The sequence below is a fragment of the Aphelocoma coerulescens genome, chromosome 1 (genome assembly GCF_041296385.1).
Source record: "Aphelocoma coerulescens isolate FSJ_1873_10779 chromosome 1, UR_Acoe_1.0, whole genome shotgun sequence".
In the NCBI taxonomy this organism is placed as follows: Eukaryota; Metazoa; Chordata; class Aves; order Passeriformes; family Corvidae; genus Aphelocoma; species Aphelocoma coerulescens.
Genome location: NC_091013.1, coordinates 21,552,660 through 21,577,868, shown reverse-complemented (window position 1 = coordinate 21,577,868; position 25,209 = coordinate 21,552,660). Strand labels below are relative to the sequence as shown.

Below are 25,209 nucleotides of genomic sequence, written 5' to 3'. Positions count from 1 at the left end.
AGCGCGTCAGGCAGTGAGACTGGAAACCCTGAACTTAAGGCAGTCAATGCAAGGTGAATGTTACAGTAACAAGATACATGAATCTGAGTTCATTACCTGCTGAGTCTCATCAACTACTCTCCAGCAGACTGACAGTAGATAATCAGGTTGTTATAGCATTCCAAGGAACGTGTAAATGAACTCTTGACAAAAGCTTCAGGAAAATATATTTATTCAATTTTGGCAGAAGAAGAAAATGTAATAAATATAACAATTTTTTACACCCTTCTTTACAGTTATTTTTACATCACATTTCTTCTAAAAAATTCAGGTAGTATTTAAAATTTTAAAAGAAAACATTCACCAAAAAAAGAACTTTTAATGTGAAAAAATACATAGGAGTGCAAATGTTTTATTTTATTGTGGCTAGTACTTAACTTTCAAGTCCTTTAGAACAGTACAAGTTACATTTTAGATCAGTAACACTATGAGCATCCAAGTAATACACAGAACAAATACGCAGAATTATGTTGAGTCAATAATACAGATTTTAATTTTTCATGATAAAACACCAATTCTCCTCTAAAATAACACTGAAAAAGACTTTTCCAAATTTCTGTAATTATGACAACACAAGCTTTTTACAAATCCCACACTCAAGTCCCCAGCTGAAGCAAACTGAATCCAAGCGGAACCTCCTCAAAACAAGACATCCACCCCGCACGTCCAGCTCCCGTTCTGACATGTTTATACAGCTCTGTGAAGTGCAACTGATACTTTCTCAGCAGCAGCAGATGCAAGTCCATTGGGACTTTACTTTCATGAAAATGAACTGGGGTAGCAATCCCTGAGATTCTCTAGGATGCCTGTAGCTGTGTTTTGGCAGCCATCATGTTTTGCTACTTTTTCTCTGAGCTGTCTACTCAAACCAGTTTTCTTTCAATAAAAAGCGTACAGCATCGTCAAAGCCATTTTGGTACAATGATTCCATTTTCTCGTGGTCTGGTGGGAACAAAGCTTGATTAAGTCTTACTAGGTTGGCCAGAGACAGCTGCAACAGAGCAAGAAGCTATAAATTAGTTTGTTAATGCAACTTACCTAGATGTGACTGTTCTGTCATCTGTTTCATGGAGCATATGTAAAATGAAAAGACCAGCATGGCTTTGGCTACACCAGGAATTAACCAAGTCCAGGGTCACTGCTGAGCGCCAGGACAAACTGGCACAAACAGTCCACACACACAGATTAAACTCACAGCATCCAAGACAGACTGTCTGCCTGTAAAACTGCCCAAAGTTTCTGAAACACTTTAACTTTGGAAACACTCCCAAAACTGTCTGGCAGAGTGGTAGCTGGCACATGTTAAACTTGTGCAAGGAAATATTTTGACAACTTACTAGTGCAAACAACCATGTTCTTGGGAACATTCCCAGGCAATGTTTAGCATATGAGTATAAATGTAGCTTGTACTACCAACAATTGAAGAACTACTCAGCATCTTAATTGGTCACTCTGATCATGTAAAAAGCTTTTGGAGCTTTATTCTTGAATACAGACTTTATTAAATTGTTTACAACAGATTAAAAATATATTTAATAATGTTCTGAACAATTTGTTTATATAAATAATGTAATACTTAGCGACATTATTATAAACAAATTTGCAAAACAATATCAAAATCATCTTCATTATTTGAAGCAATTATTCAAATTCTGACACTAGGAGATGGAGAGACAGAAAACTATTCATTCCAAAATAGATAAATGAAGATGTACAACTCTTCAACTTACGCAACCACAATTTGCCGAAATGAAATTATTCTTAGTGATCATTTTTACAGCCCTAAAAGCAGAGGTGCTTCAAATTGAATAGTTTAAAATGTTGCCTGGGATTCTGCATGAGTTTGCACATGACCCCAGAAGCAATGTAACTGTGCAATTAATTTTCTGTCTCTAAACTAAACTAATCATCAGCTCATTTCTCATCCTCTAGATACAAAACACAACCAAGAAATATACAGTGATTGCCTAAATTTCCAAGATATATGAAATCAATAATCTCATACTTTATGACCTTTACGAAGTACTACCATGCTTAATACCTCTCTGTGAAACATCATAAAGATTCAAAAATTGGTCCAATTGAGAAAGGCACTACATAACACTAATTTTGCTAAAATTAAAAAAAAACATTAAAAACTGCTTACAAAGAAAGTTTTAAAAAGTATTAATTAGTGTTAATCTTTCTTTCTAATGGAATATTATTGACCACTAGTCTATCACTATTCAAGATTTTCTTTCAGCACATTGAAGAAAGCAAAACTGTGGTTAAAGTTTTGTGAGACAAAGGTTGCAAAGACAGAATGTCAACAATGAAAAGGAGGCAATAAAAATCAGTCTCATATTTCAATATACAGAAATGTTTCTGCAACATCTTACAGAACTTCTGAAAAAGCATTGTAGTCACAAATATTCACAAGCTCTCTTGAGCAATGCAGTGACAAGTCACTGTATACACCATTTCAAGAAATGTACAACTTAAACTTGCATTTTAAATTCAGTTAGAGCAATTGATTTCAGTATGTATAAAGTAATGTTGCGCAGTTTTCGTCTCCTCTGGTATTCGACTTTATTTTTTTCTAGAAACATTTTTCCTAGTCAAAGACAGCTGATATGTAAAGCAAACCACTACACAAACGTAGTATTATTTACACTGAACAGCCTGTTATAATTTGCTCAATTTTGTACTAGATCAATGCTTTTCAAACTTTCTTCTTTATTCTACATTTTCCTTTCCTTGTATTTAAGAAAAGGTTTAACCTCCATTTGCAAAACAGAAAATGCCAAAACTTTACATAAGCTAATATATAAGCACAAAATAGACACTTCAATATGAACATAACTGCAAAAGTACTATTTAGTGTTTTTAAGTTAAGAAACAAGCAACTTACCATCATATCTTGTTTTGCTAACTTAACATACAGGTCCACACGCCCTTTATCTTGTGGACAGATATCTAATCGACCGCTGAAAGGAGATATTGTCACAGTTCTTCCAACAGGCAAGATAGGAAGGCCATTGGTAAGGCCACCATCAACCCACTTCTATGGGAAAACAGAAATATTTTCAAAGTAACACCAGCACAGTATGATCATAATGCAATACCTTACCCTTGCTGACCCTGCCTCCTCCACTCTCAAGAAAACTTAGAAGTTTCCCTCTAAGAATACAATGAATAAGCTTCAGTATGTGTCAAATATCAAGGAACTGACAATATAGACACAGAGATTTGAATCAATGAGCATTTGACATAATGTGCAGATTTGTATGTAAGGTATTTATCAAGCCACTTATAAGACTTCTTAGTTAATTAAAAAATAATATGCCCCATATGGAATTTTTCTCAACACATACAGGAAAAGACAAGACTGTTAATATTACACATAAACCATATCCAATAATGTATATTTCTCTAGAACATTATTCTGACTGACAACAGAAGCTGTACAATCTGTATGTGCAGGTAAACTGACTGCAGAAGCTAAACCACACATGATTCCTCTCCTCTTCTATGATTTTTCTTCCAGAGCCTCATGTCTTCTTACATCCACTACAGAAGACAGCAGCAGCAGTGGAGAGTAAAGATGGGAAGGAGCCAAACAACTATCACATAAGTGGGAGCAGACCTAAGTCTGCTGCAGGAGTTGAGTACAGTGAAGAATGAGATCTAGGGGCCAAATTCCACTCCAATATAAACAGGAGAGCTGTGACATCTCATGTTAATGTATTTATATCTTCCTATTTCTTACTGTGCTTACATGCATAGCCCAAAATTTGACACCAGTCTGCTGGTTAGATGGATTCACTGACATCATACGTGAGGTCTGATGACCAGACACATCTCACTGAACTTTACACATCTAAAGGCAATTAGTAATTCTACACTTCCTTTATCATCAAGGGAGAGAAAACACTTCTAGCATGTGATTCACCTTATCCTAAAGTAGGTGTTTGTATCTCATGTTAATTGTGCTGAAAAAGTGCTTTCGTCTTCACTAATTATAAAGGAAACAAACATTAACTATGTAAAATGTAGACTACTGCAGACACGCAAAGGCAGGCAAGTTGAGATGCTGTAAGAAATAGTAAGATTCACCTCAGTGCTTCTTAAGAGTTTCACCTCCCGAATATCATCCTCAAGTTACATTAACACAGACCACTAAAAAGAAATGGAAAATTGTACCAGTATTCTTCAGCACCAATCAAGCAAAAGACTGCTTTCCTGACATAAGTGATGCTCTATGTGACCATCGTAAAATGGCAAAGTAATACCAATTTTGCATCAAAAATCCTGAAAACACCACAGGAACTTAGTCAAGTTTAAAAACAAACATACATCAACAACAACAAAACCAAAAAAACCCAAGACAAAAAACCCTTTCACAAAAAGTAAATTATTGGCTGCTGGCAAGACACTAGCTCTCAGTGTAGGTACTGCTGTACAGAAAGCACTAACTCCAGTTACAGTGTTTGTTCTTCAGAAGCCCCTGAGATTCTCTGAGATCCATCACTTATATAGATCCCTCTCAGCTGTGTCCTTTACTCTCACTCTAAAGCAAACCTTATTTTAATCTTACACAGATTTCTCCCAGGGCCACATTTGACTTCCCCTGCAAACTCCTGTATCTGGTGATAGGCTGAGTCACTCTTTAACACACAGATACATAGCAAAGGGGTAGTAGTGGTATCTATCTATTTATTTCTCTCTCTCTCCCCATCCATCCATCCATCCATCCATCCATCCATCCATCCATCCATCCATCCATGTGTTTGTCTGCACAGTCCACCCACACCACTCTTTTCTTCACTCTCTCAGATCAGTTTTATGTTCCTGATCTCAAAATCTAAGCTACAAATATTAACATTTAGTAGTTTCTATGGCCCTCTTCATCCTATTACTTCATTATATGTTATAGCACCTGACTCTTGACATTAGCTGATATCAATACCCATAATATATCACTGAATTCCTTCACTTTGCACAAACATCAAATTTCTCAATGAGGAGTCAGAGAATAAAATTCCAGGATCATTTACAGCTATCTTTCAGATTTGTCAAACTCCCATTACAGCATTGTTGCAACAGCTGTGAGTAAAGCTGCAACATACCAGAACACTTCTAGCACCAAGGCTTTTTTGTGTCTGTTTTTAAATAGTAAATTATTATTATTTATGTGCAATGTTTCTTGGTGTCCTAAGTGGCTTTTTGTTGCGTTTCCTACAGTGAAAAGTACAGTGGAATCCCTGTCTAAGCCATGTCAAAGACACCATAACAAAAGACATTATTGATGTTTTTCACAAGTATAACTTAATACTTTTAAAACTTAAAAGTTCTCACATTTTTAAAAAATCTGACTATTTACGTTTTCTCCTTCTCCCCTTATGTAACTTCAATACTTATTTGAAAATCAAAACATTTACTAAGGCATGAACAATGCTGTTAATTCAGCACTATTTTCTGTAGATTCTGTTACTTTCTTTTGAGCATTTGAGAGCAACCATTTTTCACTCAAAAATATTCTAGCACTATAGCCACTCATGTTTCCTAGTTACAAAAATTTATAAAACATTTATTTGCTGTAAAAAGACAAGTGAAGCACCAGCTTCCCTTAACTTCACTAATCAATTCTTGAAAAACGCTTCTTAGCTGATGAGGCAAATTCCTGGTAGCTTCTGAATGAGTTTCACTAATACTCTAGTACAATGCAAAAACAGAGAAAACTGTGAAATAACTTGCAATGAAACCCAAACCAGACAATGACATTAAGGCTCAACTAAAGAACCTACCCATTTACCAGCAGATGGCTTTTACAAAGCTATTCTGAGAACTACAGTCACACAAACTACAGACTCATCAGCAGACACAGCTAACTTTGTCATCTGCGGATCTTTATCTTTTTTGAAAATTAACCTTGTCAGAGACTCAAAGGACACAAAACCAAGTCAGAGAAAGATCATTTCACATGGAGCAAGTTTGCACAAGTGTTACTGGAAGCTTAGTCCCAGAGTAGCTAAAATCCCCAGCCCTGGTAATAAACTAGTCCAATCTGGTTAAGGCTATAAATTCTCATATGTCATCTTAGACTTTCTCTTTTGTAAAATTATTTTTCGGCTCATTAATCAGAAGAAAACGTACTATGAGCAGACTAATGTTCTCTCCCTACTAACATGAAATTTAGCTTATTCATCCCAAGTGTCTAGTCTGCAGGCATGCACACTTACAGGTAAACTAGCTAATCTCCTGTGAAGCCAAATGCTTCCCAAAAAACACTCTTCCTAAAAATAAAACTAAAGTGCAATGTTTACCCTGGGGTTCAGTCTCTGTAGGTGTATGGGCAGGCTAGCAACAGGTTTGACTATTTTCTGATACCACTTCACAAAAGTGCAACACACTCCCTTACTTGCCATGCACAATCGTAGCTGGTAACACAGCAGAGATAACAGTGAAATACATTTTAGAAACACTCCTGCATGACCTGGTGATGTGTGTGCAGATGACACATATAGCCCAGAGAAGATCCAGATCAACTGTTCTAAACTGCAGATAAGGCCAGTAGACACAAGCAGCTAGCAGACAGCAGTCTTGATTCCGTGCTGCCATGAACCCATGGCCTAAGGAATTTACCTTAGACAGACAGACAGAATCTGGTCTGTTATAGTAAAAGTTTTGGTAAAGTTGGAATATGGTGCTATATGACAGGTGACCTTGCAGACCCAAATCCATATCCAATCCACCTTACTGACTTGGTGCTTACATGTCTGGGCCATGACAGTACATCCCATGTATCCAGCCCTACAATGTGTGCTTTGGGGCCCCTGCTAACACACCCACACATCCTTATTACCCACTATTCCAAACCAAAGAAATGCTACTGCAAGTGAGAGCTCTCACCCAGATCTAAACATTTGGGACTAAAGAAAACAAATCAGAAGCATTTACAGGCAACAGTTTTCTCGAGAAAAAAAAAAAAAAAAAAAAAAACCACAAAAAACCAACCCACAAAAAACTCTCCAATCCACAAATGCACTGCTTTACAGAGTATGAGAAAAGTCAGGGCAGACATGCAGAACTAATTATTCCAACAAGTAACCATAAATGCAAGCAACCTCATCCCAGACACTGCCTTTTCTGAATCTCACTAAAGGAGAGCAGTAAGCTTTGGGAATGACAAGAAGCTTTCAAGTAACAGAAGAACCAGTTTCCACGAAACTTTCATTGATTTAACTTTTGAATGCAAAAAGAAAAAAGGCTGCAGTAAAATATTAGAAGGCTAAAAAAATATTTACAAAGGCTTCATTAAATATTACAATGGCTATGCAAATCATAATAGTTCATTCAGTAAAATGGGTTTTAAATAACTTTTGGACAAAACTGTGCGCCAACTTTTCAATTTCATAATTGAAAGAATACCACAAGAAATTTAACAATGACACTTTCTTCCCTTTAACTAATGACAGCCATATATTCCCTTTGAAATTGCACAAGCAACATATAGACTCCAATCAACAAAACTCCAGATCCTGGGAAGCTGCAAGCAGTCTCCATTTAACTCAAACAGTCAAACAATACTGATTTAAACCCTTCCAATATTTCAGTTGATATGTATTGCTGTATCTATAATTCTAAAGCTGCCAGGCTTTCTGATATAATGACTACCTAGCTAGCAGCAAATACATATGTGGTTTTGTGCGGCTTTTTGGCAGGGGGGCTGTGAGGGTTATAAAGTTTCTAGAGGCATCATTTGTATGAATGGGGAAATGAAGTATCATGTATTACTCAGAAAGAAGAAATAGCCATTTCCATGCTTTTAAAATTATTCTCAAAGTGTTCATATATTTATGTAAGGAAGAAAAAAGACTTCTTGGAGCTAGAAGGAGTAAAGACAACTGTGAAAATGTTTTCTTATAAGAAATACAAAATATGGTATTGAAGTTGCTTTCCCTTAAGATGAAATTGTTACACCATAAATGAAGAACATATAAAAAGAAAGCTGGTAGCTAATGAAAAATTACCTGTCCTTTAAATTCCACTGGCTTAATTCCTGCATACACTGGTATAAAACTACTTGCTAGCAGGACCTAGACAGAAGAAAGCAGAAAGAATAGAGAAAAAAAAAATAAAAAAAAGGAAACAAAGGAATTTAGAACCAATACATATTTCCATACATATTTACCAGTCAATATATTAGTTTTACATAAATCCACTGTCATTTCAAAATGTCTTCTTGTTGTGGTATGTCAAAATGTGATTAAAATTATTCAATAGGGTTTGGTTTTTTATGACTTCACAGTGACAATTCTCAAAACAAAGTATCAAAAATTAACTCAATGATTAATGTGATTCAAGAGTATGAACTTAGTTTTGCAGAATGTGAAGTAAATCTATAGTTTTCAAGAAATTAAATGTGCATATGCTGAAAAAAGCAGTATATTGTCAAAGAAGAAGCTGACTGAGTCATTCTGTTAGCATATTAATATAGTGTTTATTTTCCTAATAAATCAGATTTTCAACGTTTCAAAAATACCATAAACATCCTGAAAATTCACATATGCATACCTTTATCAATGTTTTTATTTAATACATTCAAGTATTAATGAACTATTTCCCCTGTTGTAAGGCTTCATTGCTCTCTACAGCTGTTCTTGATTTTTAAGTTTTTTTTAGACCAGGACACCTCTTCTGTCATGTACAGCTTTGCACACACATATACTGTCCTATCCATTCACAGCAATACCTATGAGAGAGTGTGGGTATCTCTATACCTATGTATCCACTCACATACACATAAGCAATCAGGGTACAGAATTTCCAGGAGAAGAGGCAAATGCATGGACAAAGTACAGTATGTCAGAATTTTTCATACAGCTAAATACGGTGAATATGCACACGCTTGTGTGGTGGCATGAAAGACCAATCTGGGAAACAGAAGCAGGTCACAAACTGGTGTATACCCTGTGTGAAAGATGATCAGCTGTAGAAAAATGTCACAATCCATGGAGATTATGGAAGAAAGTGCTTGAGCTTTTTTGGGTGGAATTACATTTACTTTTACAAAATTTAAGCTACTTTCAGTATTAAGCACTTCTGTTCCCCTAATAAGTTTTAATTAACACTGTATATGTATATGAAGTCTTCAACTTTCACTTTGAGAACTGCTTTCCTGCCTGTTTCTTTTCCTAGTGATGTGGAGCTTTGTCTGAGCTCAGATAAAAAGGCTCTCTCAGTTCCCTTATGCAAAACTGTAGCTATCTCTCTACCAAACAGGCCTTTCACTCATAAAAGCATAAGACAAGGTTCCCAAAGTTCCCAACATCAGCTTCTTCCCCAGCCCAACACCCTTTCTCCTCTTTTCAACTCCATCTCAGTAACTTTGGCCCTTCTAAACTAAGAGAAATGGGGAAAAAAAGATTTATTGAAGGAATAGAGTCAAAACCAGGTGACCCCTGCAAAGTCTGAATTCATTTCAAGAAGACTGAAGAAAGCAGTTGTTCTTCTTATAAAGTCACTCCAGAGATCTCCAGAGTGAGGAGAGGCAGGACAAGTTTGAAGAACAAATGCTTTCAGTATTTCCCTAGCACTAACAGACCAGTGTGGACTTCTAGGCACTGCCTTACATTCTCAAGCTAAATTTATCAGTATTTTGTGCCTTGCTCCCTCACAAACACACAAATCGGGCCTCTCTTCCCCCTCACCTCCATTTCTAGAACTACAAATCTACTAATGCTGATGCAAGATGATTGTCTTCACATATGGAAAGACTATTTCAAAAGTGGGAGATTATTACCTGCCTTTCCAAGTCCACAAGGAATAGTAAAACAGATAAAATCTTAATATTGTAGAAACATACATTCAGTTTAGCCATTACGAAAAACTTTGGAACCATAAGTCTTGTTTGTTAAGCATTGAAACCAAATCCATATGACGTTGAAAGATTTCTGGCAGAAGGTACAGAAGTTTTGCTGTTTATAAAACAGTCTGCCCAGCAGTACCTTTATCCATGCCTTGGATGTAGGTCACGTCTAGGCATGATACAATAAAATAACCTAACAAGCTCTACCCTCCCTGCTCCTGTGGCAGCCACCAACATTCAGACAGCTGTACTCATGATACAGGCAGAGCTGAAGGCATGCACAAAAACAGGTATTGTGAGCTTCTGTGAAAGATCAGACAATATGAATGCATTCCAATGAGCAGTTATGTGTAATTTTATTACTATTATTCCAACCCATCTACTGTTACTATAGAGAACAAAAGAGTAGAACAGAAATGGCTAAATCAATGAAAAAACTATTGAAATACTAGTAAAAATGTACATATTTCCAAGGTCAACCTGATGCTTCTAACTGTCTCAAGGTTAGAAGATTTCACTGCAAAAACACATAAGTGAAAAGAATAATAATCTCCATGATTGTTACCAGTGGATACTATAGCTAGAAATAACAGTGCATAACTTCAGATAAACTTTTTGCATAATTATATTTGCATGATGAAGTCCTATAAATTTTGAGAACTGACTGTCCATGTAGAATATAACAGGGTCAAGATGTTAAAGGTTATTCTTCAAAAGGCAAACTCCTAATGCACACTTTGAGGTTTTGTAAAAAAAAGATGATACTTGTTAAAAGTGGTAACAGTGAAGAATCTCTTATTTGCTCTAAGCATCTACGAGGATAGGGAAAGAAGGAATTCCTTCTTATTCTATTTCCTCCTTTATCCTGCTATATCTTGGTATGTCTTCCACTAAGATACAATCACTTACTAGCAAGAACACTTGCTTTACATGCATCTGAATTGCTTCTACCATCTCACATCAGCTTATGCATACAATCCTGATGCAAATTTAAAATGTGGCAGTCAGATAAAGAGAAGGGCAGTAAAAGATTTTCCCAGTTACAGTTAAAATGCAGCTTATATACAGTACTTAGCATTACATTACAGCCATTATCCACAAGCACCTGTAGGAATTGTTCAATTTTTCCTAAACTTCCTTTATTTTCTTTTGTGATGAAACATAATGGTATCAGTGAAGTAAGAGATGCAAATTTTTTACAACATTTTGAGATTCTCTATTGTGTTCTTATACACTGCACAATTAGTTACCTGTTACTTTTAGAAACACTTTGCCTACAAGGTAGAACTTGAATAACCAATGAAGGAAACACATACAAACACCAAATAAATTTTAGCAAAATTTGTGAAGCTATAGGATCAAATCCTGCTTTAAACATTGTTTATATTATGGTTGCAGCAAGTGGTTACCTGAGTAAACCAGTGATTTTACCATACAATTAATAATATACTCTTAAGCCTTGAAGAAACTCCAGCATTTTTATTCACAACTGCCACATTCAACTTTATTACCTGAATGAGGTCGTCCCTGGATGCAAAATTTGAAACCAAGTGATTTTCCCCACTCTTTGAGTTAGTGAGCGACACATAGAGGCGGTTCTCAGCTATCTCATGAACATTAGAAGGAAGAATAGACTCTATGCCCTCCCTAGAGGAAAGAAAATGCTCAGCATTACTCACATCATTATTTAAAAACCTTGCAAATACATTAGGGCTGAGTACCCCACAGCGAAGAAGAAATATGCACCCTCTCCATTTGCATTCAGAGAGCTCAACACAAAAATGACCTTACAGAAGCATTTAGATAGGTACCTAAGTGTTTTCATAAAATCATAACCAGGTGTTACAGCACCAAAGTTCAATCTTCTGACTTCCTCTGCAAATCCATAGGCAAAGTGCTTACATTTCTGGAAATGGAAAATAATAACCATGAAGATGTTTTAGTGATCGGAAGCATGTTCAACTGCAGTACCCAAAATACACTAGAGGCTAAAGCTTTAATAAAACAGTCATTAGATCAAACTGAAATATTTTCCCTTGTGTGCTTGGTTTGCAACAAGACATGCATAACGAAACGTTGATCCTTTTATAAGGATTAATTTATAAGAAAAAAAAATCCCTAATGAAAAAAAATTATAAGCTTTCACAAGGATACCACTTTAACAACCAAAGAAAGTTAAAGGCTACTTTTCTATATATGACCACTGCTAAATAATCAGTTCCCTAGACCATGCAATTACAAGAACAATCATTTAGTTCAAAGTCTAAAGCCACCTTTTATTTTAAAGTCTATTTCAGAACTTAAACCAGACACAAGTACCTTAAGATGCTTATAAGCAATAAAAAAAAAAAATTACAATAATTTCTTCTCACTAATACAAAAAACAAGCTACTAACAAATATACATATTTAATTAATAAAATACTATAGAAGTATTTAATGAATGGAAAACTATGATGGATGACATAGGAAGAAATGACATTGCAGAAAACCAGGCAACAGATTCCTGCACAAGGAACCTTTTACACAAGCTGAAATGCCCAGCATTAATGACTGCAGGAAAATAGCTTGAAGTGTGAGTCATAACAACTCCAAAGGGACAGTAAAGGAATAGGTATAATTTATTTTTCAGCCGTAACATGCTGAAACAATGAATTAAGATCCTGAGTGCTTAAGACTCACTATTCAATATTTGTAATCCTTTTTTTATCCTTTCATGCAGACTTCTCTAATGATTTTAGAGACTTTGAAAAAACTAAACTCAATCTTATGCAACCTTCTGAAATTGGTACTCTATAAACATATTATACCCACATTCACCTACATAACCACATGAGAAAAAGATAGTTTGGGTTTCCTGGATTATTAGGTCCCTGAATAAAGAACAAATATGTTGATAGTAAAAAAATAAATTATTCAGTGGTTAAGGAAAGAAAAGGAAAAAAAAATAGAGACATGAATGTATTCTACTGAGGAGGAGGATACAGGAGCCAATGAAAGAAAAACCAGGAAGGAGTTGGGGTGAGGATTAACATGAGATCAGAGCCAGCTGACTGAAGCAGTTAAACTTCCTCACATCACTTGTATGACAGAGCACTCATCTAAGTGAAAGACAGAAATACAGTTCTTGCAATCACTTTCTTTATATGGCCTTTGAATAAATGTATCAAAAAAGTTCACTAAGACGTTCATACCTCTTAAAGAAACAATCACTGTAAATATTTGTGCTACTTAATTTCACATTGGTTAGATTTGCACCTTTACCCTATAACGTACTTGTCATTGCCAGCTCAAAGATAAAAGTAGTTACATGCACTAAGTCTTGAATTTATTCTACATCAGGCAGTTAGGCTTCTTCTGTAGTCAATGTGCTACAAAGAGGCACATTCTGACACCTCTCTCTTTAAATGCAGAAGAAACCCATAAAACCCTACATAGAAGCACCTCAGACCTACTGTCTCAATATTTAAGATGCTTAAATAAAGTTACGAGGAGCTAAGAGTACCAGGGATGAATCCAAACCTAGGGGAATGACAGAGAACTACTTTCCATACTACAAGTGCTAGGAATGGACTGTATCTAGACTCTCAATTACTGCTCTCAAAAGAGACAACTTCTTACAGCTATGAATTGGTTTAGAATTTGAGTGCTAGAAGCTTTCAACAATACATCTGCATTTTAAATTTTGACTGAGGCCATGCTTAGAAATTGTAACTGCTTGTACTGAGATATGCAAACTTGATATCAAACATGACCAAGGTAATTTTAAAATAAACAGTCATTTATCCATAACTGAATAAGTCTCCTTAGAATTCTCAAGTCCCATGCCTTTTCAAACAGCGACAAAAATCCAATATATGACAGAAAAACATCTGGAAACTGCCTTAGAACAGCAACAGTCAAAACAATAAATCTTCAATGTTACATTCTCTCCAAGTAAAGACAGGCTGCATTACAGCTTTGAGATTAGGAGACAAAGAAAGTCCTAATTATGGCTTGTCTAACATTGCCATCTCTCGGGAAAGGGGGGAAAAAAAGGAAAAAAATAATTAACTGATTAAGAGCTACATTTGTGGACATAAAATATTTCAAGCTAGAAATGTAGTAACGATAATGATATAATTATCCTGATATGAAAAGTTAGTTCTATCCAGTACAGAACACTGCCTTTACTTAAATTCCATGAGAATTAGAAAGTAATATTCCCACTGACAAAAGAACTCCCAATTTTCCATTTAAACAATATAACAGAATAACTAAAAAGTACATAAAAATGGAAAGGAATAGATAGTTCATGAAGCTTTCTTTAGTTTTCAATAAAATGACAAACTTTCAAGGAAAAATACATCAGACTCAATGTAATATAGACTTAGTTTCCACAAACAAAAACTAAAAACTGTTCTAATATTTTTACGTAGAAAGATCTTTGTAAGTTGGACCAGGCTGAGAACAAGTGCTCATACCCAGAGTCTGCAATAAGCAGAAAAATTTCCTTGGGCTAAAAAAGAGCTGCCATGCTCACCACAGAGGAAATTAAAGTCAGAGGTACACATTATATCAGGCAAACTTGAAACTGAACTACCAGTCAGAGGTGACAGAAGGGGAGTAATGCCTGCACAGAATACAAAGAGGTTCCACACAACAGAGTGGAACTTCCCTAATACCAAGTCATATAATGAATGCTCCCAGGGGAGTGGGGTGGAGGAAAGAAGCCAGGGACAAACCTATTGCTGAAAGTAACAGAAGTACAGTTAATGCTGCAAGCTGAGTTCATATCCCAGCAGAAACAACCAACAAACAAACAGAAAGATCAGTGGCAAAGCAGGGTTTGGCTGGGACTATTTTTGAATCAAATGAAGTGAAATAATCAAGGCCTAGAGAAAGTTATCAAATGCTCACTGGACTGAAACATAAGTGTAACTTAGACCAAAAATCTAACAGCCTGTTTTCCCCACAATAATTAAAACTATTCAAGAAATATTAACATTTTGGCAATGCCTGGTCCTCTACATTTATTAAGGCAAAGTCACTACAGACACTTCAGGAGAGCAAAGCAGCCTTAACCTGTGGGGAAAATCAAGCAAAGAGACACCAGAAGAAACCCTAATGCTCTCCACAGAATCTTTAACATTGTAGTCACTGAATATAACCTTGGTGTCTCTGCATGACACTATATCCATGGTGAGAAAGGAGTGGCATCTCTGGAGATGAAACAACCCAGACACATGTCAGAACAGAATGCTGTGCAGGGTAATCCTACTGGGTGCTGTTAAGGCATGGGCTGCACTGAGTCTAAAGGAGATGCAAAAGCATTTAACACTGTTAAATGGAATAGAGGCAGCAAGAAAAAATTCTGAGCAGGTAGGACCTGTTTATGAAGACACACTCCATCTACCATTTTCGTCTCCTTTCAGAAAAGGTTGAAAGAATGCTGCTATGCACTTGCTTAACAAAGCACATCTCTAGCCAAGAGAACAATGATTCACTGTGTAATGTACCATCATTCAGTAAATATACATTTTGGTATACTGAAGTATACCTGTTGCCTACAAATCAACATCCACACACATGAGATTTGTATTTACACAGCTTAAAATATAAATTTCATATGAAATATTTTTGTCATAAACCTTTTTGCTCATGAGTCACAGATGTGGTCAATGAAAACATGATACAAGAGTCCTGTTCCTAGCAAGTAAAAAGAAGAAAAAACAAGAAACAAAACATTTTAATAAACTTAATGGAAGATCATTATATTAAAAAAATTCCTTTAAAAATTATCATGGCCTATACCTACGAGTTTATTAATTTACCTCTATATTTTCTGGCACTGCTAACAAGACAGCGGCAGCCAGAGATCCCGCAGAAGCTCCTGCAAAAGCTTTCACATCTCTCAGTAACTTCTTACCATGCCTGTGAAAAGCAGCTGCTGCCCCCAAGTGGTAAATGCCCAGAAAGCCACAAGCCGCAAAGGACAGGTTGATATGTTTCATTTGGGCTGTGGACATAAAGTGTCACAGTCAGAAAAATTTTGTGTTGCAACATACATTTATTCTTTTGGCTAACTTACCCTACCTATATAACAAAAAGCAGGTTATTTTAGAACATTAAAAGCTTTTGATTACTAAATACATCAAACAATCAGCAGTTGAGTATCTCCAAACCTGAAAACAACTCTAAAATAATCCTTAGCACAAATCTCTTTTTAAAGCAATTAAAAATATATACCTTTATATACAATGTAACTACACGTTTTCACCTGATTTGCCAAAGAAATGCAAACTAAGAGTAGCTACACAACAGTGATTACAGAACACCTTTGGAGAACAAACATTGTTAGCCACCTTTATTAAAAAATCCAATTAATTATAAAACTGCTGGCTACTGTGTCATCATGTAGTGACAGGACTAGGAGAGTGGATTCAAACTGAGAGAAAATTTAGATTGGATATTAGGAAAAATTCTTTAATGTGAGGGTGGTGAGACACTGGAACAGGTTGCCCAGGGAAGCTGTGGATGCCCCATCTCTGGCAGTGTTCAAGGCCGGGTTGGATGGAGCTCAGAGCAACCTGGTCTAGTGGGAGGTGTCCCTGCCCATGGCTGGGGGGTTGGAACTAGGTGATCTTTAAGGTGCCTCGCAGCCCAGGGCATTCTATGATTCTATGATCATACTCGCCTTACACAAGCAGAGCCTTGAATCCATTATAATTCTCTAAGAGACGAATTTTTTCTGTCATCTTTGAAACTCATTTGCTTACTAGAATTATTATTAGGCAAATTTTTAAAGTAATTACTAGTTGAAAAAAGAAAACTACAAAACATATTGTTGCTACTATTAAAATTAGAAGGAATAAAAAAACCCCAAAGTAAAATACAAAGCACTAAATGTATGAAAACACACACACACTCTGAAGGTGTCAAGGGCAGATTTTAAAATTAACAAAAAAACACCACAAATGGTAAGCATAAGTTCAGATTATTAGGAATAGTTAATTAAATAAACAAAATAGGATGCCTTACATTATATTAGCTCTTTTGCTTCTGCAAATAACTACATTATGAAAGCAAGGTATTCCACAGATTATATTTTACAGATGTAAGAGATACTGCACACATTGAATTGAAACTAACCCCCTACTATACTTGGGTACATCTCAATATCAATGGGAATAAAAGACAGAAACTGTTGTATCAGTCCTGATGAAGAGAGGCAAACATATACAGCACCATATTTTTGTTATAGATATCTCTTCATCTCTGAAATGGGAAGAACAGGAAAGATGGGGATAAGAAACAGCTTTCAAAACCACTAGATAAGACATGCTAAACCCAATTGCTTTACCACAGCGTGATTAAAATCAGACCTAATGATCTAACCAGGTTTGCTATTTTACTGAGCGAGAGAGAGAGATGGAGAGTATATCATAGTGCCAGGAAATATTTGCTGCATCAGTCAGTCTGCTAAAACACGTAGTTTATCATCTCCACTGGAAACACTTCCATATCCACTTTTAAGTAGGAATACTTGTAACAAATCTAACGCATGGTACTCATAAAAAGAACCAGAAGTTGGCTCCTGCTGTGACAATAGGAGAGAAAGGTATTTAGAACGAAGCACACTGATTTACTATTTTTAAAAAGAAGGATCTTTTAATTTAAAGAAAAGTCACTGTGCTGAATAGAAGGTAAAAAAAGTTTACTCAGGATGTTACTGGAAAACAACAAACACAACTCTACTTTGATTTTTTAATTTTTTTTTAATAGAGTAGAAGAAAACTATAACAGTCTTTGAAGTTTGATGTCTCAATGGGCTTTCTTTCAGGATAGTTAAACTCTTGGGAGTTTAACCAGCTGCTGCAGCTGTCTCCATGCCTTCTACAAATTAGGAGCAAGGATGCATTTGCATCACGGGCCACTCTGACTAAAAGATGAAACTGGTTAAAACAACTGGATTCTTACAGAAAAATGGAAGAATCAACTCCCATTTCTGCCCAAAATAGACCTCAAGATCAAGACACTACTACTGTGAAGCATTACTTGAAATAAGAACTATGTTTACACAGCTGATTGGTCAAAAAATATGCAAAGTATGAGTTCACAAATCCAAAGAATTACATCTAAGGGACCTATGAAATGTAACTAAGAAACACAACTGTAAGATAATAAGGTTATGTAAATAAAAATAAGTGTATGGATGCTTATGTACATGTATATGCATATTTAAACCTTCTACAAGGCTCATACTCCAAAAAGTATTTCTCTCTGCTGGAAAATAATTAAATGATCACAAATCAAAAAAAAAAGATAAGAACTACAAAGAGTATCTAAAGTGTGGTTAGAGTAAAAAATTTTAGATTAAAAGGTTTTTTTAAAAAGAAAAATTCCCAACAAATGTGGAAGAAAAATCACACTTCATTGTATAAAGAAGTGGCTGGTACATTTTCTCTACAGTGAGAAAAGGAGGTTATGTGAACTGAGGAAACTATTTGAATCTCAGATCAAAAACTACCAAACGTATCTGACTAAAGTCAGATATCCATGCCTCCTCTTACACACCTTCATAAGGAAACTGTAGTTTCTTATATGAGCTTTAGTCCAATTTAATTATCAGTTACTGGGAGTAACTACTATTCTCTTTGAGTGTCTGGATACATGGCACTCACTCTTTCATGTGAGCTAATTTCTTAACACTTAGATCTCACGCTTCTCTGCCTCCTTCATTTCCCTACCCAAGAGACAGAAAGAGAGATTATTGACTGAGTATTCACATCAGTCACTTGACTGACAAAAGGATTCAGTGAGAGGCAAACACACAAGAACAAACAGCACTAAGATTTCAAGTCAAGGAATACTGTTCAAGAATGCTGCTAGTCTCATACTCTGTGAAGAGCAGACTAATTTCAAATCCAAAAAGATTAAATCAATACAATGTAAAAATAAGGTAGTTTTTTTTTTTACTTTTAGTAAACAGAAGTACTTGATCGACTGGATTTGTATGGCATGCAATACAACACTGTTTTACAGATTCCCCAAGAGAACCTCAAATTTAGAGTAGCAATAGCATGGCTGTGTTATCCAGACACTACATTCCTATTAATTAGGATCAATTCTCAGGTATACTTTAAGTATTTGTCATATACACAAAAAATTTTGAAATTCCTCAGTACAAATGTTAATTGGCAGATGGCATTCATGCTCAAATGACAGATCCAGTGGTTACATCTAGCTGAATGACTGAGAAATGGGGTATGCACGTACATCTATCAACTCTGTAAGTGGTAAAAAATGAGAAGGAGAAATCATTGAATCATATTATCATTCAAGTGGCCTCTTTCCCAACCTTCTTATGCTCAAAACAGGGTCAGCTATCAGATCAAATTTTGTTGTTCAGGGCTTTACCCAGTTGTTAACTTGAAAATCTTGTAATGTTTAGCTCCTAAGTGATAGCTAGGATTTGTCTGTTGCTTGGTGAAACAATCAGGTCTTCTTTCATTTGCTTAGAATATGAAAATCAGTAAAGTATCGCAAATACTCAGCATTACAGAGAAGAAACAGACATTAATATATTCAATCAGTACTATGCATCCACCTGCAAGAAAGTGGGTGGAATGAGGCCTCTTCAACAAATCTGTACAAAAGCACTTAACCCACAAAGGATGCAGATGACAAAGATGATACAGATAAATAAGAATCATGGTTCTGAAAGGAACTACCTGCTTCACAGATGCAGTTAAGCAATGTTGTTTTGATGCCTTTTCCTGGTCTTAAAATCAAGAGTCACACACAGTTTTAAGGGGAAAAGGGATTTTACCTTGGTATTTATTTTAAGGATCCTTAGGTGCACATGTGCAGGTCGAATGCACCTCAATGCACACTCCAATGCCCCCCCCAAAAGATCGGGCATAACATTATAGGTTTTACTAATTAGCAGATCTATCAAAGATTCCCCAATGAGAGGCTCAAGTGAGCCCCCCTCCCCAAGGAACCTTCCCCTGGATGGTTCTATCTTGGTTTACAGAATGTGTTCTGGAGAGGACCTTGGGCTCTGGGGCACACTGATCCCTAGCTACGAAGCTTCTAAAATGTTTAATCTCTTAGATTGACAAACAAGTCCAAGAATGTAGGCAAAAGGCACTAGGAATACAGAAGTTGTAAAAAGGTATAACAGGGGTATAAAAGAAAAGGCAAAAATCTTCATGGCATCAGTTTCACCTCACAAAGAAATTTCAGAATAATTGGAAAGAAATCATTTGTTGGATGAATGTCCTGTAAAATCAGAAAGGCAAGTATAGGAAACCAAGACACATTTAAAAGAATATAAATTTTCCCATTTCTTTTGATGCTTGCAAATATGTCGTGGCATCACTTGATTTGCAAGTTATAACTGTGTATTTCAGAGAAAGTATGATTCAAAAATGTCTTTTGTTTTGATGATCTGGTAGATCACTACCCTTTTGATCAAAAAAAAGAATTGTATGATTATAAAAACTCCAAAGAGGAAACAGAGAAATTTAATTAAGTTTACATTATGACTATTCCCTGACAATTTTTAATAGAGTAACAGGAATAGGGCACAGTCACCTGTGGACACAAACCACTTCTTTCAGCTGCAGAGAGCAGAAATCTTGCTATCTTAGAAATAGTATGAAACACCTGTTTCACAACACTTCAAAACAAATATTCTTAAGAGAGTTTAGCATAAATTGTGATTATTAAGGATATTAATACCTATTAACACAAAGCTGTCATATTGGCATGTCTTAAGAAAACGTTTCAATGAACCTTAAAAGATTCACAAGTACATTTCAGCTGGACAGTGCACATACTGTAGAGGTACGATATAAAGAGGACATAGCAAACACTTCTGCCACTGCTTTTCAAAAAATGTTATCATCTTACATGATTGGCAAAATTCAAAATATAAAGATTTCAACTGGTTAAGAGGATAGAAATGCTTCTGTTGTTTACAAGAGAAAAAAACAGAAGCATAAGAAAAGATATGTACAAGAAGAACACTGGGGCTGTTCAATTTCATTGTTTTGCATGTAATGCAGGAATAAACACTGGGGCTGTTCAATTTCATTATTTTGCATATAACGCAGGAATAAACATAAACCTAAGAGTTCTCTTTAAAAGATTACCCATCTGCAGGAAAAAAACAACCCACTGGTGATTAAAAATCTACTGGAGGTGGGGGCATTCCTGTTTACTCAGCAGTATCTCCATTTTGTAATGCAAACCTTCAAGAGAATGTATGTAAGGAGACAAGGCTGTACAGAAGAGTTATGATACAGTACCACACAGCTTTCTCAGGACAGGTACTGTTTTCCTGATTGTAATGCACAAGAAATAGCACAACAGTTTCTCACAGGGCTGTTTCCTGAGCAATGTAATTACATAAACATTGTACCATCCCAGTGTCTTAACCTGTCGTAACTACCTCCTGTCATCCCACTTGTAAACAAAAGCTGAAAATGCCCAAAGCAACTGAGTACACACACCTTCACAAACAAAATTTAAATATACATAGAATGCAAATGACCAAGCACCCTGAAGCACAGGAACTAAAATGTATGAGGCATAACAGCACATCGGAGGGTTAGTTATTAGCAAAGAACGACAGAACAAGCAAAGTCACAGAAAGAACTGTTTAGCTCAGCAGCACTGCTAAAATAAAGTTCATTAAGTGTAACTACTAATTTACCTGAATCAAAAATCACCACTGACACAGAAATGTTTGTTTTTTCACATTCCTGACAGGAAAAAAAAGCGCACTAGCATAACAATTCACAGCCTTCACTGAATATAAGAATTTGACAAAATTGAAGGAAAAAACATAGTAAGTACATAATCTAACCAGCCATTAAGAACCTTAACAAAATCACTAGTCTTTGCAAACTGTAACAATTGCATATAATCCCCTTAAAATTAAAAACAGAAACACATCACATGATACTAAACTTTCAAATTAAAATTCTAGACCTTGATCCTTAAGATAAGGTGTCAACAGAGGGTAGGGAAGGCTGACTTCTTCAGAAGAAGGTGGCAAGAGGTTCAATACCTTCTAATGAATGCTGTCTTCCATCACATACTCCACTGGGACTTTTTCCAACAGCTATTTTGGTTTCCTCAGCACTAGTAGCCATTCTTCTATCAACTTCTGATTGTTTATCATTTATCTTGGAAACCTACAATCCAAGAGTCAGACATATTACTATTAAAAAGAAAAACAACAACAAATATGACATCGTTTAACAATAATTGTAAAGTCATCTAGATGAATTTCTCAGCTGCTTAGCTGCCATTAAACTAGTTCAAACCTCAATGTTCCACAACTTATGCATGCAGCAATTTATATTTAAGATTAATTTAACTAGATATTGAAAATCCCTGCCGTCAGGATATGCCAGTGTCCAAAATGACATTTAGTTTGTGTCCTTTCCCACTATTTTTATTTATATAAACAGATTTTTTATAATCAAACTCTTAAGTTTTTATCCTCCCTTACCAATCCATTTTCTCCCCCACCCTCTGTTGCATAACATTGCATCTGTAAGTCATTTTCCAGAGAATTCTGGTCCTATTCTTCACTAAACAACTGTCACTCTAACTAATCACCCTGTCATTTATCATGCACTACTGTCTGAAGTATAGTTTGAAGAAAATGTTTCTCCCCAACTTAGAACTATCAGACTCAAAACTTCATTCTAAATATTCGTACTCTGGCACCTATTGCTGCCTGCCCCTTTACCTTGATAAATTGAAGGCATCTTCAATTCATAATTAATGCTGCCAAATCAAAAGCTTAGCTCTGCAGAGCATAAAATAAATTATTTTATCACTGTATTTATGCACATCACTTATATCTTTAGAGCATCACAGAAATACTTACCTGGAATTTAACTCTGTTATGTGGCACTCTTATAGTGCAACAGTTTGTAATTCCAATCCAGAACTGCTGAGTTTTGGGAAACATGCAACTACACAACTGGCCTTTTTTTAACTGGAGCAACAGTATTTGAGCACTACACAGTCTTTTGGCAGTCCACATTTTCTTAAAAGTGATCCAAGTGATGTGGTAACCAAACTGATACTCTCAGAAGCTGTTTTACCGTGAAGTTACAAAGGAAGCATCAATAGGTGAGCTTGGACACCACAGAAGTACAGGCAGAAACTTTCTTCTAAGCATTCCCTGTTTAAAGACATTAGGGAAAAAAAAGAGTAGTTGAAAGGTTAGTTGCACATCAAGGCCCTGATACTGTAACAAGGCTCTCCTCACACCCATCCAGCCCTAACACACAGAGGCATTGACAGCTGATTCGCTTGACAATGAAACAGTTTTGTTCAGTAGCTCCTCCCTCCCTCTCACCAGCCCCCCATCTGGTACCGTGCTGTTCACAACTGACCATAAAGTCAATTGCTCATTTCAGAGACAGGAGGAACTAAAATTGTTAATAACGAAGAGCCCCGAGCAAACAAACTGTCCCTTAACAACGTGAATACACTGCTCCTTCTACCTCAGCTGAAAACTGTGGATGCAGTGATCCAGCAACTTCAGAGAACTTGTTCACTAAACAAAGTGCCGGTGTCAAGATCCCAGTTAAGAGACAGCATGCTGGCTGGTACAAAGCAAGCCTCGTCATCTTCTCTGTTCCTAAGATAGCACAGGGGTTACTCACACACCCAGTGTAAGCCTGGTTTACACCTTGACCATAAAGAAGAATGCATGGAACTGTACTCGTTCCGATGAAAAGCAAGTTCCTGCCTGACCATCACTGCAAACAACCCCAGTGTGACTCTCTGCCGCGAGGTCTCAGCGGAACACCGCCAACTTCTAATTTAATCCCAACCAAGTAAGTGAGTTACAGGTTTTCTGTTTCATCTCGTGCACCATGAGATCAGGTCTATGGTGCAACTGGATTTTTTCCTACCTCCACTTTTGTTCAGCAAACAACCAAAACAAACAAGCAAAGCAGAGCCGAAACAGCGAGACAAGTTTTTTAAAGGTAATAAACACAGAACGTGAAGTGACGACCGCAGGGCGCACAATGCCGAAGTGCAGCCACTGCGCCTTCTAACCTTGGACATTTAGAGCAGGCGGGCGATTCCTACGCGGGACACGGCCCTTCAGATGTCAGTCACCTCAACCCGTCCCGATCATCCGCCGCCTCCCCGGGGCCTAGCGCGGCCTACACGAGGCAGCGGCGGCACTGTGCTCGCCTCGGCCCCACCTCCCCGGCTGCGGTCCCCGCGGCAGCCCCCGCAGCGGCGGATCGCGCTCGGCACCGGCAGGTCGCGGCGGGTCCCGCCCGGCCCCGGCCCGGCCCCCGCCCCCGCGCGCCTGCGCAGCGCGGGCCCGGCAGCGGCCACCGCCCGCGGCCGCTGAGGCGGGATCGGCCCGGCTTCGGCAGCGGGCCGGCGGCGCTGGCTCTGCGGGCGGGACCGTCCCGGCCCTTCCGGGGGCTGTCGCTGCTGTCGTGTGGGCGGGTGTCCGCACCCCCAGCACCGCCTTTGTGCCGGGCCGCCCACCTGTTGGTGACAAGGTGGCCTCAGGGCAATAAAGATTATAAAGACTACATTTTTTTTCTCCTTTTTTTTTTTTTTAATTTTCTTTTTTTTTATTTTCTTTTGTGTCAGTGTTTCCGTTTTACTAAGGTGAGTCCACTCACCCCTCTGTCAAGCGAGAGCCAGAGCAAACACGGCACTCAGATTCAAAATGCAGATGGATCCTGCAGCCAGTAGTGGAGGAAGAGGACATGCTGAGGGAGGGCAAAGATGCCTGTGGGACAGAAGTGTAGATGTGTGAACTCCCCGTGGAGTCTGACTGGGGTTCGAACTAAACTTGTGAAAAAACACTATGTTAGATTTCACACAGATTAGTCTCCTTCACCTGCGGCATCCATTATCCTTGCTTTTTTCTAGTACCAGAGGTACTAGGATTTGGGATAGAAGGAGGTGCAGCTGTGTTGATGGAATCTTGGCACCTTCTGTTGTCTACAGGGTCTCTTCAGCTTAGCCAGCCTTTCAACTGCTAAAGAGCAATAGTTACAAAACAGAGCCCTGCCTGTCTTACAGCAATGACACTGTCTTGAGGAGTTACTGCCTGCTCATTTCATCATCCTGCACTCTTTTCACATGTTTACAGCATGAGCTTTTAGATGGGAATGCCAGATGAGCCCTAGTGGTGAAAAAAAATCTTGCTTTAATTATAGCCAGAGTTCTAATTTTTAGTGGTCAGTACTATTATTAAGACCACACTTGCATCTAAATTCATGCTTGGTTGACAGCTGTGGCAAGTCACAAACATGTCAGGAGGACTCT

General features: G+C 37.1%; 1 protein-coding gene across 2 annotated transcripts; it reads right to left on the bottom strand.

Moving 5' to 3' along the window:
* Nucleotides 1-229: 229 nt before the first annotated feature.
* PNPLA4 (patatin like phospholipase domain containing 4) lies at nt 230-24,150 on the bottom strand. 2 transcript variants are annotated; one of them, XM_069003867.1, is made up of 9 exons: nt 23,968-24,150; nt 22,781-23,080; nt 21,950-22,076; nt 15,702-15,886; nt 11,701-11,795; nt 11,401-11,536; nt 8,052-8,117; nt 2,930-3,082; nt 230-1,030 (listed from the first exon to the last, which is right to left on the bottom strand). In XM_069003867.1, exons 2-9 carry the CDS (start codon nt 22,937-22,939, stop codon nt 899-901), a joined length of 1,053 nt encoding a protein of 350 aa, XP_068859968.1. In that variant the 5' UTR covers nt 22,940-23,080; nt 23,968-24,150; the 3' UTR covers nt 230-898. The 2 variants fall into 2 exon arrangements, with proteins under 2 accessions (XP_068859968.1, XP_068859971.1); XM_069003870.1 differs by lacking the exons at nt 21,950-22,076; nt 22,781-23,080; nt 23,968-24,150 and having other exon boundaries at nt 232-1,030; nt 15,797-15,877.
* Nucleotides 24,151-25,209: the final 1,059 nt, after the last annotated feature.